The sequence below is a fragment of the Melanotaenia boesemani genome, chromosome 23 (genome assembly GCF_017639745.1).
Source record: "Melanotaenia boesemani isolate fMelBoe1 chromosome 23, fMelBoe1.pri, whole genome shotgun sequence".
Lineage (NCBI taxonomy): Eukaryota > Metazoa > Chordata > Actinopteri > Atheriniformes > Melanotaeniidae > Melanotaenia > Melanotaenia boesemani.
This window is the reverse complement of record NC_055704.1, coordinates 21,790,783-21,809,482: the sequence shown is the minus strand read 5'-3', so window position 1 is coordinate 21,809,482 and position 18,700 is coordinate 21,790,783. Positions and strand designations below refer to the sequence as shown.

At 38.1% G+C, this 18,700-nt stretch overlaps 1 protein-coding gene across 1 annotated transcript in view; it reads right to left on the bottom strand.

Moving 5' to 3' along the window:
• The window catches only part of exoc4 (exocyst complex component 4), a 118,573-nt gene that overhangs the window by 82,005 nt on the left and 17,868 nt on the right, over nucleotides 1-18,700 (bottom strand). The window contains exons 9-10 of the mRNA XM_041977070.1: nucleotides 12,159-12,304; nucleotides 10,501-10,589 (exon numbers count right to left, since the gene is read on the bottom strand). Of these exons, the coding sequence (XP_041833004.1) occupies nucleotides 10,501-10,589; nucleotides 12,159-12,304 (235 nt within the window). The remainder of the gene's footprint in view (nucleotides 1-10,500; nucleotides 10,590-12,158; nucleotides 12,305-18,700) is intronic.

Genomic DNA, 18,700 nt, shown 5'->3' with positions numbered 1-18,700 from the left:
GACTGTTGTCATACTGGTGCTGACAGATGTGAATTAATTAAAATCAAGACCACTGAGACACATTGTGTGCCACAGTGACTCTTTTAATAATTAATCCAACTCAATTTATACCTGAATTTATTTATACTATAATTTATTTATGCAATTTATTCCCAGCTGTGGGGTGGATTTGGTCTCATGGTTGGTGAAGCAGCAGATACCATCCCATCAAATTAATTTTAATAATAGAAAGCTCTCATTAAGACCCAATCAGACATGAAGACGTTCTGAGTGGAATAGGAAGCCCGGAATTGACCAGAGACTCATGAATTATTGACACGGGAGCCGATCTTATTAGATCAGCAGGTTTTCAGCTCTGTGAATTTGCAGCCCACTGACAGATTTTTCTGTGAGCATGCACCCACATTTAAATGCATCTGATTTGTACATGGAGAATTTGACCTGAGTTGATCACTTCCAAACTCATTTTCGTAGCGTAACAGCTACAGACAAATGAGGCCGTTGAGGGTGAAAATTGGATTATCCCATATATTTCCTAGTATTTGCACAATTTAGCTTAAAATGTGCAGAGCTTGCTAGCATCAGATTACGGGCCTCAATCAAAGGAGAAGAACTTTCTCTCTGCTTTTGTACTGGCCAGCAGCTGCTGAGCACACTGTGGAAAATGCAGATACTGCAGAAACTTACTTGTCAACTTGTCAACAGATATTTGTGTACTAAAAAAAAGACAAAATATGAACGTTTGTGGCCTATTTTGTATGCATGAGGGACAGAGCTGAAAGTTGGTTATGTCGCCCAGTCGGCGTCCTGCCAGTCCTCATCAGATTCTAGGCGGATGGATCACAGGTGTCTTTGATCCCCATGAGTCGACCCGTTTCTACTGTGTTGTGCTGAACTGTGATCACAACATGTGCATGGGTTTAGAGATGCACAGATAGCAATTTTCTTGGCAGATTCCAATTATTTTCTTCAAAGCCAGACCTGCCGATAGTCATTTTCTTCCTCTCTAAGAACTATAATTGAGTGAACATGCTAACATTTATAATTATTAATATTTCTGCTTTTAATAGCACACTTGTAATTAAATAAATAAACGAACCCCAGATTAAAAAGTTGAGATGAAAGTTTTGTGATGGGAGTTTTGTCATGCTTTTTTGGTAAATTCTATTATCATAAGCATTTCATAAATTCCACTAAAGCAGACAGTAGAAATGCGGCTTAAAATATATTAATTTGTTTTCTGTGTTCATGGAAATAGTTTTTACAGTGAAAATTAAGAAAACCTTTGTTCTAGATCAGTAAGCGAGGTCACAACATCATGAAACCTAATTGGGGCTGTCAAATGGACTTCATTTATATGCTGTTATCCCAAATAATTAGTCAAATAAAGTTTTTATTATTTATTACAGGACACAACCCTCAGTTGGGAAAATCTGCCAGAGAACCTTTTACAAAAAAATATGGAAGACAGAAACATCTTCAATGGTCAAGATGCCTATATGCAACAGACATGAGTAAGCAGAAAGAGTAAACAAGTTTATCATCTGTATGTTTGAAGATGTGGAAGAACTAACCAGCCAGAAAACCAAGTGCCATCACATCCTTGATTTAACCCAGCAGGGAATCAGGCAGCACACTGCACGGCCTCTGCTTCACCGGAAGAACATGTTCCACACTGGGAATGCCAGAAATGTGTGTGTGTGCGTGTGTTTGTCTGCATGCAGTGCCTGCAGTTAAGGCCATGCTATCGCAGCCATGGGTTCCACATGCCCTTCTTCCACCCATCCTATCCTCCCTCTCTTTCTCCATTTATTTTTCATTTGTTCTTCTCCAATCAGCAAGTGTGAGATTAAAAGTAAACACAGAGGTGACAGTCAAAGCAACCAATAATAATAGACCCAATGATTAAAATTAGCCTCAGGCTAGAAAAATAAACCACGCTCTTTCTCTGATTAAATGTCTGCACTGTGTAAACTATGCCAACCTTCTATTTTCCTCCTGTCATCTTTGGCATCCCTCTGACATTCCCGTTTCTAGACATTCCAATTTTCACGGCATTTATTTACTTGTAACTCCAATTTTGCCCCTGCTTGGGCTTTAATTTGCTAGGATTTAACATTCTGATGCAGTTTTACAGTAAAATAATAATGTGCAGCACAAGGCAGTTTCCTCATTGATGGGCTGATGTTTTAAGACTGTTGCTCTTCATAATAGATTATAAATGAACTGAGGTCTGATTATCTTAGTTTTATGTCTACCAACATCTCTGGGGAACATGGGGAAGTTCCTCTTGTGCAGGATTTATTGAGACTAAAATGAGTCTTTTCTATTTTAGCTTTAATTGAGATTTATCCATCAGGTGTTGAGAAGAGATTCAAAGCTGAAAATAAATTAATTACCCCACATGGCATATTCAAGAAACGCTGATTTGTCCTGTAAATACTCGGTGGGTGGTTGAATAAACACCCACAATGTTTTCCATTATCTGGATTGAGCCCATCTGGACCACAACCAGAGGCTTTGTTAGATACATGACAGCTAAATCACAATATTACTGTTACGATCCACAGTTAATTTTCCACATTGCTTCCATGCGCTGCTCTAATTTCACCAACAGGACTGCAGTAATTTAATAACTGGGAAGAAAAACAGACGAGAACTCAACTCTGTGCATTTATGAGCATATGAATGAGTGCCTCGGAAGAGGAGGTTAGAGGGAATTACGTCTCTAATGTTGTTATCAGCATTATCACACAGTATCTATGTAGAGGCAAATTGAACATGACGAGCCCAAAAACAAACAAACAATACACAGCAAGATAAGACGTGTAGTAATGGGTACGTGTGTTCGTTTTTTTGCAATATGTAGACCTGCAACTTACTTAGTTTTACAGTATCAGTGTGTCAGATAAACTTAGATGTGTTGCTGCTGTGGTGCTGCATAAAGAAGGGACACATCAAACGCTATGAGACATTCTCATAGTGTTTTCAACATGACATCAAAGTGCAACATGTTCGCGTCATGATGTCATGTCTACTTGAAATATGCTGTCAAACTAACCAGACTTACATCTGCTCAGTATGACAGCTTTCATCTGAGATGGTCTTCAAGGAATGATGGCCACTTGAAGGGCACTTTCAAAAACTAAAAGGAAGAAAAAACAGATGGCTTCATAATATTCTGTAAAAATACAAAATATTCTCATATAATCTATGACTTATAAGATTCTGGTTTGGTTTAAGTAAGTAAGTAAATTTAGTTTATATAGGACAGGTGTCAAAAGTTGCTTCACTACAAAAAAAAAACACATCAATATAAAATGGATATAACAACTTAACAAAATGAATAACCAAGTAAAGTAAATCAATAAAAAAAAAAAACACACCTTTAACCCATTAGTACCAGACGTCCCAGGGGGACGTGTCAGATAAATATGTGTTTTACTCAGTCTCAGTTCCAAGTACATATAAATCTTATACCCCACTGGAAAGCTGAGATTCTTGAGATCTGAATGATGCATACCATTCCAGGCTACAGTCATATCTGTAGATTCAGTAAATGTGCAATTTATCCTTGCAGCCTAACTGTTTTCCAGTAGCAGATGACACCGCAACAAAAACCATCCTGTTGCATCATAAAGGATGCAGTAAAATAGTTTGTCCACAACAAGTTTTTAACCCATAAAAAAAACTGTTCTAGTTGAAAATTTAAGGATTTAAGGGGTTAAGGCTATTAAGCAGCTGCCTGACTGCTTATATCTCTAAATTTGCATTAATCTGACAATATGCTAATGTTTTCGAGAAGTCTCTAAAACCTCCTCTTTTCTGAAGCTGTGTGAACAGTATTACCTTTTAATTTATTTATCTATTTTTATAATTCATTCCTATCCAAATAATCTGCAGCACAATGAAGATGAAAAATTTACACAGGGTTTGGAAATGAGTAATTAGGTTTACTGAAAGCAGATAATGACTTTAATTGCACACTGCCATATCCAATATAAAATTTAAAGCGGTTTTGAGACTGAATAGTTAAATTATGAATAAGTTAAAAAAGAAAATCCAATTGAAAGTCCCAAGTTAAAGTATTTTTATAGTAGAGTTTTGCAACTTTTACCAAAAGCCATGTTATAATTACTAAGTTTTTAAATGGCAGGTCCATGTTTACCATGTTATTTGCTTGTTTGTGACACTAGCACATTTACACAGTTACTATCTGCTGAAAAAGCAAAAGAAATTCCACACTAAAAAAGAAAGATGAACATAAAACATTAAATCGTGACAGATCGTCAATGCAGAAGATTAAAGCAAGAAGTGAGGGGAAGATATTAAAAATGCGAGCTGGAAGCATCAATAGCTGCTAAGCAGATGCCTTCGACTTTTTAGCAACATAATCCCATAATAATTATTGACTTTTTTGCCAACAATTTTCAATTCTATCTAATGTTCCATTTATGAATATGATAAATTATAATTGCAAGGTCAGTGGAAGTTAACTATTGATCACTCTGCAAGATGAATGGAACAACCGTTATCCTTGAAATCTGCTGACAAATGAACGAAATGACTACAGGGAAAAGGAATCACTGAAAAGGCAAGCCAGTGATCCTACAATCAAAATTAATTTTGGGTAATTTTCAGATGCAATCTTTGAAACATTCAGTTGAGTGCAGTGCCATATTTGTTTGCCTAAGAATTAGATCACACCTGGAAAACTGGTTTTCTGAAAAGATATGTAAATGAAAAAGGTGTGATAATAGAGTCTGCTGTGGCAGACAATGAGGAACATGTTTCTTCAAATCATCTTCTAATGGCCCCATCAACCCTCTGAAAGGCACAAACCTCGGTGAAAACTCACCTCAGCCTCGATATATTACTTCTCACACCCAGCAATCATGATGCCAAAGAGTGTAACATCACACATCACTTGGCAGGAACATGTTTGTTAAAACATCTTATAAACAGACACATACACACTTATGTGAGCACGTGATTTTTAAACATCTGCTGGCCACACCCCTAATATCCTTCCCACCATCACTTCTACCCTTGCATCTCCCGCTAGACCTTTTTCCATTTGCACCTCTTCTCCCTCTCCTCTCGACTGAGGTGTACCCATCAAATTGACAAGGAACACCACTCCTGGTCAACCAACTCCTCCTCATTTCCATGTTTTTTCTCCATCATGGGAATACGATGTCATTGTACATGAAGAGAAGCCCCTAATACAACACAAGCCTTTTCTCCTCTTAACCACAGACTTAGCCTTAGGTATTAAAGGATGGGTAGAGGGTGAGCTGTTTGTAACTAGATTGCTTGCATAGGGAGACAAAGCCAGACTGTTTTCTTTGCAGACACATCATGAACAAGTCAATTTGAATAGAATAAACAGGGTATTTGTGAAAATGACGTCGAACCAAGTTGATTATGAAAACATCTTAGCAGACGAAGGCAGTCAGAGGTGGAAGCGCTGAGAATGAACAGGCATGTATGCATGTGCCTGCAGGCAAAGTGATACATTTCTGTATGTGTGTTTGTTTAGGTGCAAGCCCACAACAACCATACACTGACAGGCAGGCTGCACGTATGACTGTATCACCTCACAGATGACCACTGCGGTATCCCGATGCCTTCACACAACAGAAAGGCAATAAAAAGCAGCGGCTGAGGATGTAAAAGTCTGGTGGCAGGGACGCATATAGAAAAATACGGGGGAATGGAAATGCGTCTATAAATGAAGAAATGTTATTTTCATCATTTATTCATGGAAACCATGATTGAATCTAGATGAGGCTCTTTGATTCTGGAGTAGTGCTCTGCAAAGGATATGATCACAACCCTTCACAGAAAATATACACATTTATTTAGACAGACAGCTGAGGAATCTGATGTATGTACACACTAGAAACACCCACTAACTTGTAGTGTTAATACATACATTCAGATCACACATTCCAGATGTGACCACATACGGAGCAGTAATGAAGTCTTTAGATGAAGCATTGGACTAATTGAAGCATGCACAATGAGAAAGAAAGTAATTAAGTCTTCCTGTGTGTTTTCAAGTGTATGCATGCTTATAATAATGATATATGGGGGGGGGGTCCATTCTACTCTCTGGAAATATGAATTAGATATATTACATATTCATTTCAAACCCATCAGAGATCTGAGGCTAGGTTACAAAAACATTACACTTTCTGCATTAACACATCTGTTCCTGTCTACCTACTGTCAAATAAAGGCCACCAGACCCAAAAAATTAAAAGCATTTATATAAGATGCCTGTGATCTGTGGACCGTCAGGTGATACTGCATTAAAAACAGACATGATTCTGACATGGAAATCTGTGCACATGCTCAGGAACACCAAAAAAAAAATCACTGTCTGTTAACACAGTTCAACATGCCATCCATGATGTGAAGAAGCAATAAGTGAACATAATACAGAAATTTTATCTTCACTGGACCAAAGTATGTTTGAAAATAGACAAAGGGCAACTGAGATTTTGGTCAGTCAAATCACATTTTGAAATCCTTTTTGGAAATTATGGATCTTGTATCAGCTTTTAGAGAAACATCTGCTCCCCTCTGGTTTGACCTTATTACTACAACTGCATCTTTTTAAACTCTCTGGCTGACCTCATTGCCTCCCACATGTCTACTAGGATAACTGGAATTTGTAGTTCTCCTGTATGTGATATTCTAAAATGTGATAAGTCCATCCCTTTGGCTTGGATCATCTGTGAACCCCTGCACCCACAGTGATCTAGTCTAAAGCACATTCCAGTTGCTTTTACGTAGATTTGGACTAGGTGTATAAGCTATGTCGTGTTTTAAGGTAGATGGAAACGTCAAGATTTTAAAAAAAAATTCTAAATTGTCAAAAATGAATGAGTGTGCTTATAGCAAAAACAAAAACATTTTCAGAGAACATTCTGATGTAGTGAACTCTTTACTCACGTGACTGAACACACGAACAGTCAGTGTTTCCACTTGAGGAAATAAACATGGCTGATACTTGCTGACATGAAAGGAAGTTCCCAAAATACTCTCTCAGTTTTTTTCATATATGATCAGAGAATGTAGTATTGTTTGTCTTCTTCCTCAAAGTTTTCTTGCAAGTGAGAAATTGCTTCTCTGTTGAGTGTCGCAGTTTGAACAAACCCTTTAAAGTAGGTTCAAAGAATCAACATTATTCAGTTACATTTCAAAAGTTTCCCTCAAATGTGCTTGACAACTGTATTAATGCAGCTAGAGAGTCAGCGTCTTGCTAAGTCTTGGCGTTGATGTCATCCATGTATAGGAAGTGGGTTAGGGTCCTGCTTCTGATTAAGGGGTGTATCCTGACCTTAACAGTGAGGTCAAGAAGTTTCAGGACTGTAAAGAAGAGCAGCTGGGACCTTGAATTACTTTGTTATACCAGATTTGCTCTCTAGTATTACTTTTCCAAGAAGTCTCATATCCATACATGGAGCACTGAGTCATTTTTTTTACCTCACTTTTGACTTTGGGCTAGTTCTTTGACCTATTAATGTTGTTCTGGCTCTTTTCTAAGATTTGCTCATCATGAGTCAGCTTAGGTGCTGATGCCTGAAAAGACCTTTCATTTGTGAAGAGAAAGGTTATCAGTCTGGAGTACAAGTGTTGTATCCTCACCAGCATCATTCTCATTGTCTGGATTTCCCTGCTCTCTGCTGACAAGTCTGAGTGCTTGTTTTGAGAGTCTCACTCATGCCTGGTTATCCTGGAGCTTTGTCATCTACTGATAGTAGATCATACTGGCTCCTGGTACTGGTTCTGTCAAACTCTTCATATCTCTCTGTTTGATATGTGTTTTGGTGATGATGGATGGTTCTTGTTCTAGTAGGCTGCTGTGGTTTGATCTCTGACCCAGCACTGGTGTTGTGTGACGTCTATTCTTCCTCATATGTCCTTCCAGTAGTGATCAGTCTAAACTCTTGAAAGGTCTGTCCCTGTGATGTTGTTCTCATGCAGCTGGAAATACACCCTGAAAGGGTTTTTGGAGAACAGGCCACTTTTCTCTTTGCCTCAGCTACAATCAGTCTCTGGAGTCTTTGTTTTGTAAAACTTTTTCCAGGTCTTCTCAACTCTGTTAGCCAAATGTAACATCCTGAAAACATCCTTTTTATGTACAGGGCACTTTCTGAATATAACAGCTTTTGCTCACCTTTATAGGATTACAAAAAATCTGCATGTACCTGTTTAAAAAAGAGCTAAAGTCTTGTCGATTTCAAGGCTTTAAGAATAATAATTATTTTTTGTGGTTTATTATAAGTAGTTTACAACATGTCTATTACTTTGGTCATTTAAAAATGATCTTTGTGCTTGCTGTGGCTTACATAAGAATGTCAAAGGAGAAAATATTTTACATTTTTTTACTAAATTCAATACTTAATCCACTTCCTGGGAGAATAACATGAAAATTCGGCAAATACAAGAGCAACTTAAGCAGAAATAACACAAAAACCTAAAGCTGTCATTTTATTTTCCATTTGAAGCGTTACCATTTGTTAACGGTGCATAGCTGGATGTGAAATGAACAAACTCTTATTTTTTAAGTCTGTGTTTGCAAGAGTTTAAGTTAATAACTGCATTGACTTGAAGCAGTCTGTTAAAAAAAAAAGGCTTCAAGAAACACCAAGCCGGAGACTAAAAGACACACATGACTAATCTTTAAGTATTGAGTAATCCCAGAGCCAGAAGTGTTCATCAACTCAATCTCTCATTTCTAACTCTTTTTCTTCCCTCTCCCTCCCTCCCCAGTTAGTTTAATTTAAAAAGAGAGGAAGAAGTCCCTTTCCACACTGTCTCGATACATATTCTTCTAATTTCTTCCCTCAGAAATCTCTTAATGGCTTCTTCACTGGACCCTGATGAAAACAATGACTTTTAACCTTCCTCCTTCTCCCTCCCTCCCCACATCAATCTCTCCCCTCCTTCCATCACAGTCGACTTATTTCACTTTCTAAATGATTTCTTACTCCTTCAATCTCTTTTCAGCCATTCATGTCCTGGCCTGGGCTTGTGGCCGCTGCGACGCATTGTGACAGGTGAAATGAAAACCCAGAGAAATCTCATCTTCTTATAAACGCTCCGAGGCATTCAGTCAGTCAAAAAAAAAAAAAAAATGTTTTTCCACCTTCTTTCTTATGCACTGACAGATGGAAGGAAAAAAATGAGTCTTTATGTGGGAGCTTTCTTTTATGTGCAGTTAATCAATGCTGGTCTTCCATTTTATATTTATAGACTCGTTGCTGTATGTGGCATTTCTTGTCAAGAAAAGATCAAGAACCGCTGCCTGCATTGTAAAGTCTACTATAACTGTTATTTCAGCTGCTGTATAGTTGTTCTTCAATTAAAATATTGAAAGAAATAATAAATGCTACATTATGTAAAGTTTGTAAGCAAATAATAGTCAGAATTTGTTGAGAATATGTTCCCAAATATTTACTTTAGTTTCATTGATAAGACCATTTTATTTCTTTTCTATTTAACCCACACAATGTCAGAAAGGAGTTTGATGTGGAAAAAAAGAAGAATAACAGCAGACAGCAGCAAACAGCGCCGCCAGGCATTGCTGATTGAAACCTCAAGGTCATAAACAGAAGAACAAGCCAGAGAGAGAAAGAAAAAAAAAAGAGAAGAAGTAGGGGCAGCAGAACAGTTTAGACTCTCCAGGGTCTGGCTGTGTAGCTCACTCACTGTGCTATTTTGTTCGTGTGAATGTGTGAGTGAGAGCTTTTCAAGGCCTCTCCCTGCAGGCAAATTCTGCTAAGTCCCCCGGTTCTCTGAATCTCCTCAATCTTTTTCTCCATCTCTGCTTGGCTCTCTACGCTCCTGTTGTCTGGCTTTCTGTTCCTAAGTGAAACTTCTCAAACTGCGACATGCCCTTTCTGTCTTCGCTGCACCAGTCACCTCCCTCTCTTATTTTTCCACTTTCTAGCTCTTCATCTCCACTACATCAGCTTCAATCCCTTCACCTCACAAACCCTCATATTAACCAAACATGGCCACATCACTTTCACTTTTTAACCCTCTTTTATGCTGCTCATATTCACTCCAGTTTTCTCACCTATTAGGAATCTATCCAAATAATCTGTAACTATGTTTTATTTCTTTCTTTCCAGTGAACACACAGAATTATATTTTTCCCTCTGGTTGTATTCTCTTAGTCTAGACATAAATCCCATCCTTGTCTCTTTTTATTCATTCACCTGACCTCAATCTTCAGTCTCTGTTCACGCTGCTCATTTCTCCTCAGAATTATCCTGCACACTGCAAAGCTGTTCAATTTGATTTTCTTTGCCCACCTCCCTCCTTCTCACTGTCAATACGTTTCATCCCTCTGACTCTGCATCTCTTTCTCCCCTCATTTTCATCTAGCTGTCAAGCCACACTTTCCTATTCCAGCTATTAGGTAGCACTGTATATGTTGAGTCTCCATTCCTCAGTTCATCCCTCCATCCCCCTCCTCACCTTGTAGTTCCCCACTTTTGCTGTAGAGTTCTCTCCTTTGCTCTCTCAGGTAGGCACTCATGCTGATGGCATGGGAGGATGATTCGAACCTACAAGACACACAAAAAGTGAAACTTCCAAAGCAGATAATTATGTGTTTGTATATGATTGTAAACAGACAGGTCTGGTCATCAACTGATCCACACCACAACTAAAAAATGCTTAATTAAAATAAATTTATATTCTACAAAACCAGTTACTTGTTTTTAAAAGCATTTGGCCTCAGTTGTTCAGAAAAGACATTGATATAATACATGAGCCCTTAACCTAAACCAGCTCAAAATCTCCTGTAATTTACCAAAGTTTATTCTACTCAAATATTCAGCCTCTACAGAAATTGATATTCTTCTAATTCAGAAGAAACATACCCTGGCATTTTGTTTTGGGCCGCCTAGACCCTAAAAGTGTGAGTCAATCATATTTGCATCACAAAGTTATATCACTCTGTAAAGTTATCCAGCCTCATTTCTTATCACCGCCACCTAAGGGTTAAGTTTCCTACACTTACACTCTGTGCTGGGGACAACTCTGGAGCCCGTAAAACTATACAGAGAAGAATGCTGCACAAGTTGCTGAACATTATGCACAATTAAAACACCCAGTGAGGAAATGACATCGTGTTCAGTGAGAAGTTTCAGACAGAAACATAGAAAAGTACAGGAGGTCGATTAATTATCAGTTATTTAACATTTTAAGAAGAAAAACCTTTAACAAATTAAATTTCTCTAAGAGGATACGCGAAGCAATTTTCCTTTAATTTTAAACAACTCCTCATTAATACAGTTCGCTTTATAAAATGAAATGATTTGTTAATCTGCTCTACCAGTACTTTGTTTAATATTTTGTATTCTGACAAGAAAATCAAACCTACACTTGATATTCCTTCATTTGTTTCCCTGGTTGAAAAATAAAAAAAACAGGGATTTTGATCCAATTTGTCACTGAATGCACCACCAACAGCAACAATAAGCACAGCTGCAGAAACAAGCATTGGTGAATTACTGGCCACACAAGCAACAGTTCTCAATCTAAGCAGCTAAGAATGTAAAGAAATAACAGAAAAATGGACCAACATTAAAGTTTGGAGTTTATTGAGCTGGTTTGTGATAGAAGAACTACAGAGTGAAATCTCAGTGGTTTATTAACTGGCCATTAGTCTCTGCTGTGTGTGTTTTAACAACTTGGACCAGTTCAACACATGACTCATGATGAGACAACACCTAAAAGATGAATCTGTGTCCAACCATTAAAATGTTCTGCAAGTATTACAGATCTGAAATGAGGCAGACACTGAGGGAGAGAGGGGTGGAGTGGTGTCGCGGGTCACTCTAAAATGATTAAAATGACCCTGACTACAAAATCAGCAGAAGAAAAAGTTGTTACTGTTCTGTTATTTTGACCAAAACATGTTAGACTTTTCATTAAGACTTCAAAAAATTCTATCAGCTTCTGAAAAAAAGGGCATAATATATCTTCTTTAAATTTCTAGACTTATATCCAAGCCTAATTTTGATTTTAGAGTATTTATCTTAACCTTTTTTTTCTAATTCTCTTTTTGTTTTTGAAGGAGGGAAAGTGGTGTGTACCACAAGCAACAGAGCAAAGAATATAATTCTTACTTGAAGAGTGATTGCTTGGCACGCTGTGGTTTCTTCTTTGCAAAGAAAGCAGCAAACTCACTGCCAGTGCTGGCATAGGAGAGCTGAGCTGACGGCTCTGTGGCACTCCGGCTGTTTTTCACATCCAGATACTCCATAAGCAAGACCTAAACGAAACAGGGAGTGCTCTGTCAGAGGCTACAAAGCAGGGGAGCAAAATATATATGACTTTTTTTTTTCTTACATCGATGTAAGATGACAAGTCTTTTCAAGCAAATGCTAAGCGCAGCCCAAAGTTCTTAGCGTGATTATTTTAGTTATTTCATTACAATTTAAGAACTTATATTATAAAATTCTGCAGTCGCACTTATGTTTATTAAATTTTCAAAGAGAAAATCACTCTGAAAACAATAAAGCTGTATAAAACACAGTCATAATCTGGCATGAAAGAGAAAAACATACTTTTACCACTGAAAGGGATAAACATGCAAAGGTTGTATTTGATCCTAGTGAGCAAATTCATCATATTCAGCTACAAAGAAAAGAAAATAACCAAAGAAAAACTGTTAAAAACAAAAAACACATGAAATAATCTGACAAAACATGATTACATTTATCACCCTACAGCTTTCCTTAACAAGTTTGATATGTTCTAAAAAAAAAAAAAATCTAACTATAAGGAGCTACTGACATGACAGGGTGCTTCTGATGATCACCATAAAAATCCTTCCCCGATCTGTCTGTATGATCCATGGTGAAATCCATCAACATCTTATCATGCTTCATAAAAATCTTATCAACTTCCAACAATAGTCTGGAACAAGCACCCTGAAACTCCAGCTAGACAGAGAAAGTTCACTTCCTCTACTCCATCATTCTGTCTGCACATCTTCCACTGTTGCTTTCATTTGTGCTCATTTTTCAAAATCTCTTTAGGCGTCATCTCTCATTTCTCACATTTCTATTTTTTCTCTCTTGTTCCGTCTACCCCAGTTCATCTTTGCCTTTCTCTTTCAGCCTTTCATTCCTCTCCGTGAATACATATGTTCCAAAATAGCCTCCCATATCTAATAGCTTCATAATTTAGCAGGACCATTTAGCCTGTGTGTGTCTAATTCTGAAGCGCGGTGTGGGTCAGCCCAGAATGGGACAGGAGTAATGGCAGAGCAGATGGAGATCCATCCCACCCATAATGATGTAATTAATGCTGCGGAGAGCAACCCCCATCATGCATGGGAAAGCCTTCATGTGCTTGCATTGATATCAATTTCAAACATGCACCCATTTGTGTAATATGCAGCCATGATATATAACGCACATGCTGGCAAATGCAGGGGTCCAATCTTATATCCAACTACGTTTACTGCTTCCAGTTTTTAAGCTTTTCAGCCCAAAAAGTTTATTTGACTCTGAGGTCACAAATGCTCTTGTAAATACACATGCTAAACCACAATCTCCCGTCACACACATAATTACTTTTTAATACACTTCACCCATCAATGGCCGAAACCCACGCCCTATCAAACACGCCCCCTCCAACTGGCAACACCACAGTGACCGCTTGCCACTAGCCTCATGCTGCAGCTAATCCTATCAGTGTATTAATTACTAATGAATGAGCTGATGGAGCGAAACCCCCCACTTGCGTGCAAGCTAACACCCAAGCAGGCTTAATGAAATGCCAGCGTTGGGCTGATGAAGGGGCTCCGACCCTTCTTAAATTGCATTAGCCCAGAGACAGAGTGAACTTTGGAGGCAATTAACTGGACGGCTAGGACAGAAAGATAGAGCCAAAGAGGGATAGGAGGCAGAAAGTAACACCGAAAGAGAGGATGAAAGAAGAGGAGATAACAGAGAAAAAAAAAAGTTGTGGAGAATGGAAAGAGCAAAGGATTATAAATAGAGACCGAAAACTCAACAGACTGCTAATGAGAAAAGGGAGATGGAAGAAGTACAAAAAAAAAGAACAACAAGAAGTACAAAAGGTAAAGTTAAATAAGTAAATGGTGTTTCAGACGTAACACCTCTAGGTGAGGTTTTAAAAGATGATTGGTTTCCCCACCTTGATTTAGGGACCTCCAACTTGTACTGGCATGAAGGCACAAACCTTTAACTGAATCACTAAATTCCCTCCAGTAAGTGGAAAGCCGTGTTACAAAGCAAATCAAGTCAACATTTTTGTTAGCATCACCATAAATTCGCCCAATTATTTCTTTTTCCATTACAAGGTGCCAGAATAAATGCTTTACTGGTCCTAACAAAGTTACTCTGTCGCAAAGCCAATCTACTGTAAATTTGTTTTATGCTTCAAGCCAGCAAGATGACACTGATTTAATAATAACTCATTCTGGCTGTGCAGTGTGCAAACTAATTATAAAGAAAAACAAGACAATTTCTAAGAATAAACACATAATCCTTGATTGTGTAGAGAGGGCTTAGGTTCAGTTCTTGCTGTAAATGGCAATTATTGGGATGGCATTTGGAGTTAAAGTCAGTTATTTACTGAAATATATGATCCTGACATTACAAGTTTTCTTAAATTTTATGAGAACTGGTTGTCAGCTCCCTACTCAGGAAATGGAAGTTAATATAAGAAAGATTCCACAAATGCTCATAAACCAAGTCACTAGTCCAATATATCTAAAAAAAAACAATGCATAGCTTAGCTGACTGGCACTTCCCTTCAAGGATCACCACAGTAAATCATCTGCATCCATTTACCCTCAGTCCTCTGCATCATTTTCTCTAACACTAACTAACTTCATGTCCTCTTTTCCTACATCTGGAGATCTCCTCTTTGCTCCTACTTGCCTCCTGTCTGGTAGTTTCAGGCTCTGCATCCTTCTATGAATATATTATAACCATCCCGTATACATGCCCAAACCATCCTAGTTTGTCCTCTCTGATTTTGTATCCAAAGCATCCAACATGTGCCTTTCCTCTGATGTACTCCTTCCTATCCATCCCTCTAGTTCTACCTTCTGTCTTTTCCTTAGGGCCTCTGTCTCCAAGCCAACATTGCTGGTCTCACCACCACACTTATCACACCTGACACTTTTATTTCTTAGTTCCCTGGCACTGACTCTTCAAACCATAGCAGAGAAATATACAAAATACATCCATTTTTGTTTGAAGACAACTATAAAATTCATATCATGGTGCAACTAATCTATTTAATGTTGATTGTTTTTGATTGTTTTTGGCCTGCGTCCCACTAACCGGACCAAAGCCAATAAAGGAGAAATCTTTCTGCCCACATTTCATCTATGAGGTACATTTAAACATGATAGGAATATACTGGAAAGTAGCAGCTGCAAAAAGATTTAATATGCCTGAAAAATAAAGAACAAAGAAAAACGAGCAATAAGTGGAGACTTGGAAAATATTGAGTTGATGGATTTCAGCACAGAATGAGAAACATCAACAGATTGCATAGAGAAGATACACAATGAAACACATAGAAAGCTGGCAAATTTAGAGACACCGGAGACGGGAAAGTAACAAATTGGCAAAAGTGAGAATGCATGTGATGCCGAGAGGTAAAAAGGTCCTTCACAGCCAGCTCCGCAATGATCAGCAGCATGGTTTTGGTTGCCAAAACAAAGAGCTGCCTCAGTGACTGCACCCTAAGCATCACAGCAATGCAAAACCCCACCGATGCACAAGTAAACAAATCCAATGGTCCACAATATTAATTAGTAATTGGATCCTCAGCCCAGTTCCAAATGGTTGCCTGTTCTAATTTAGTAAAACCCTGGAGCATTGATGAGGTCTGACACAAGAAGTGCAGGTATTGCCGAACACAAAGTGGGAATTCATAGGCATGATGCAAATATAGAACTTTCTGCTGCTCCCATGATGCAGAAATCAGCAGATATATAAAAGAAAATGTCTCTCTGCTTCCATATTTCAGATGGAAAAATTCAGCAAAATTTTTTTCAATTAATTTAATTGATAACTTTTCCTTCATTATAATAATTATTCAGAGGTTTTTCACAGTTCACATCAATTAAAAGTTCACAGAGCTTACAAAGAAACAGGAGAAGGGCGAAAAGAAGTGTTTTAATTCAACACATTAAAACTCAGTGAACAGCAGGTGAAAAAGAAGGTGTGTAATTATGTGGGACCTGGGCTAAAACTTGACAGCACATTATAAGACTAAGTGCAAGAGTTCAAAAGTGTGTGTTTATCTGTATGATTGGGCACACATACAAAACACATCTCTCTACAGGGCTCCTCTAACAAAGACAATCATTTCCACCACAACTATTCAACCAAACTCGTTCTACACACAAGATGCTTGGGTCTCGTCCCAAACTTACATCAGTCCATTGGGTTGAGTGCTAAGTTAAATTAAAAAGAAGGAAAGCTTAATGGAAGGCTGGTTTTATAATTCATTAGCAGCACGCCATCTATTCCTTCATCACTCACATGTTTTGATACAGCTCTTTATGTTCGGAGGAAGTGTATACTCATCTTCCATTCTGTCCATTAGGAACCTAACAGCCAAAGAATCAGCGCAATTACGAGAACATTGCTCAAAGTGCTGCAGGTGAGCACTTGACACTGGGTAAACTCAGCAGCCAGTTGTCTAAAATTAAAAGCATAAATATCCCCCTTTTCTTGTTTTCATCCTCTCCTTTATGTTCAGTCTTCCTAAAAGCAGCTGAGAAAACAATCTCAACTTTGTTCTGTTCTCAAGGCTTTACTGAAATCGGCCGTTTTCCCACCAAATCCCTTGGCAAGCATCTTGTCACAAAACATATTGACTGATATCCCTCGCTGCTAGCTTGAAGTTTAAAGCCCAAAGTGTCCTTGGCCGTCAAAGAGAGGGTTCTGTACACATCCTGTATTGATTGTGCTCCAGAAACTTCAATAACCTTCACGAGTTCTGACAGAGCTTCAGCTACAACCACTCTCCCAGCACTGAACTCCGGCTTAACAGTCGGGGTTCCCACCTGGAGCTGGCTGCATGCAGTCAATCTTCTCCAGACTATCTTGTTGACCGAGACAAGCAAGACGTGCCTGCATGCTCGCTGAAACCTCGTGTCCTTGCAGTATCCCAAACACCTTTTGTTTTGTTATACAAAAACAGTCAGAAAATAGTGAAATAATAGATAAGAGATTAAATTTTCTTTCTGTATGAATGTGTTTATTTTTCTTTTATTTCAGACAACTATTTTACTATTACAACAGCATTAACACTACAGACCTAAATGTTATAAAACCTTCTGCAGAAAAAGTTCTAACTTCAATCCACATTGCAAAAACATGCAGCAGCATTCGATCAAGTCTGCAGATGTAAAGAGGCAGTAGAGTATAGAAAGACGAGTTCTTAGGCATCACAGGGCTGCAACATTCAATGTGACAGTGCTTTTGAGGGCAAAATAAATATGAAACATTGATTAATACGTTGGGTCAGAGAAATATGAAGCGATGTTTGTGCTTCATATCTAATTAAAAGAGGCTTATTGTCTTCTGGCTTATTTTTCCTTCTGCAGTCCCCTCCATTTTTTATCTACTGATGAGCCAACAAAACACTGAAGCCACTTGTAAATTTATATATATTTTGACACATACATAACACACCCTTTTGTTCTTGGTTAATCGGTGTCAATAAAGTGATTTATTTATGAAGCAGTCTTAGAGTAATCCAAGGCTCTTCTTTGATCAAAACAGCCTCTAAAAGCAGGAATGTTGCAACACATGAGAGACAAAGAGAATGCTAGAAGCTTTTCATAGGCATATATGAAAGCAAGATGTTTCAAAAACCTAAAACCTCAAGAAAAAACTGAAATAGGAATTAGCAAAAGCACAGACATCTAAACAACTTTAATCTTTATTTAAAGCCGACATTAAAATCGCTGTCCTAACTGATTTTATTCTTACCACAAGCACTTGTGGGAAATATTTATCAACATTTTCATTCTAGGATCCCTCCTTCCGAAGCTAGATAATCAGTATCTAGCCATATTTCTTAAAGCACTTTTAAAGTTCCCTGTCTGCAAATAGTAAGCCACTCATTAAACGTGTGATTTGCACTCTGGTCACATACTCCGAGCAGACAATGTTCGTAGCAAGCGGTCACATGGCCACAAATCCTTGCAGGATGCGCAAATGGCAAGCTAATTAACAAACTCTCAGGCCTCGGACAAAACAGCAGACAAGGTGAAAGGGCGATGGACATGAGTAGCAACAGACACCTTAGACTGTACAAGTCCCACTGGGGTGGTCTTAGTTATGATTGATTGTGTGTGAACTGTGATCTTTTATGAACTATGGTATCCAATTATCTGTTAACATATTGTGGCTTCTGTCACAATTTAAAGAAATAAGTGCATTTTCTCAATAACATTTTAACAATAAGATCATCCAATTAAAAGACTGATAGACTGCCTTGAATAAGTGATGCTGTAGTGTATGGGAAAAAAGCAAAGGAAAGGTTTGTGGAAAAGGTTAGATTTCTTGGGTAAACCAGACTGCTTTGAACAACAGGTTCTCTTTTAATGGAAAAAGGAAAAATACATTCATGGACAAACAGAGCAGCAAGGGAATGTGCTTAG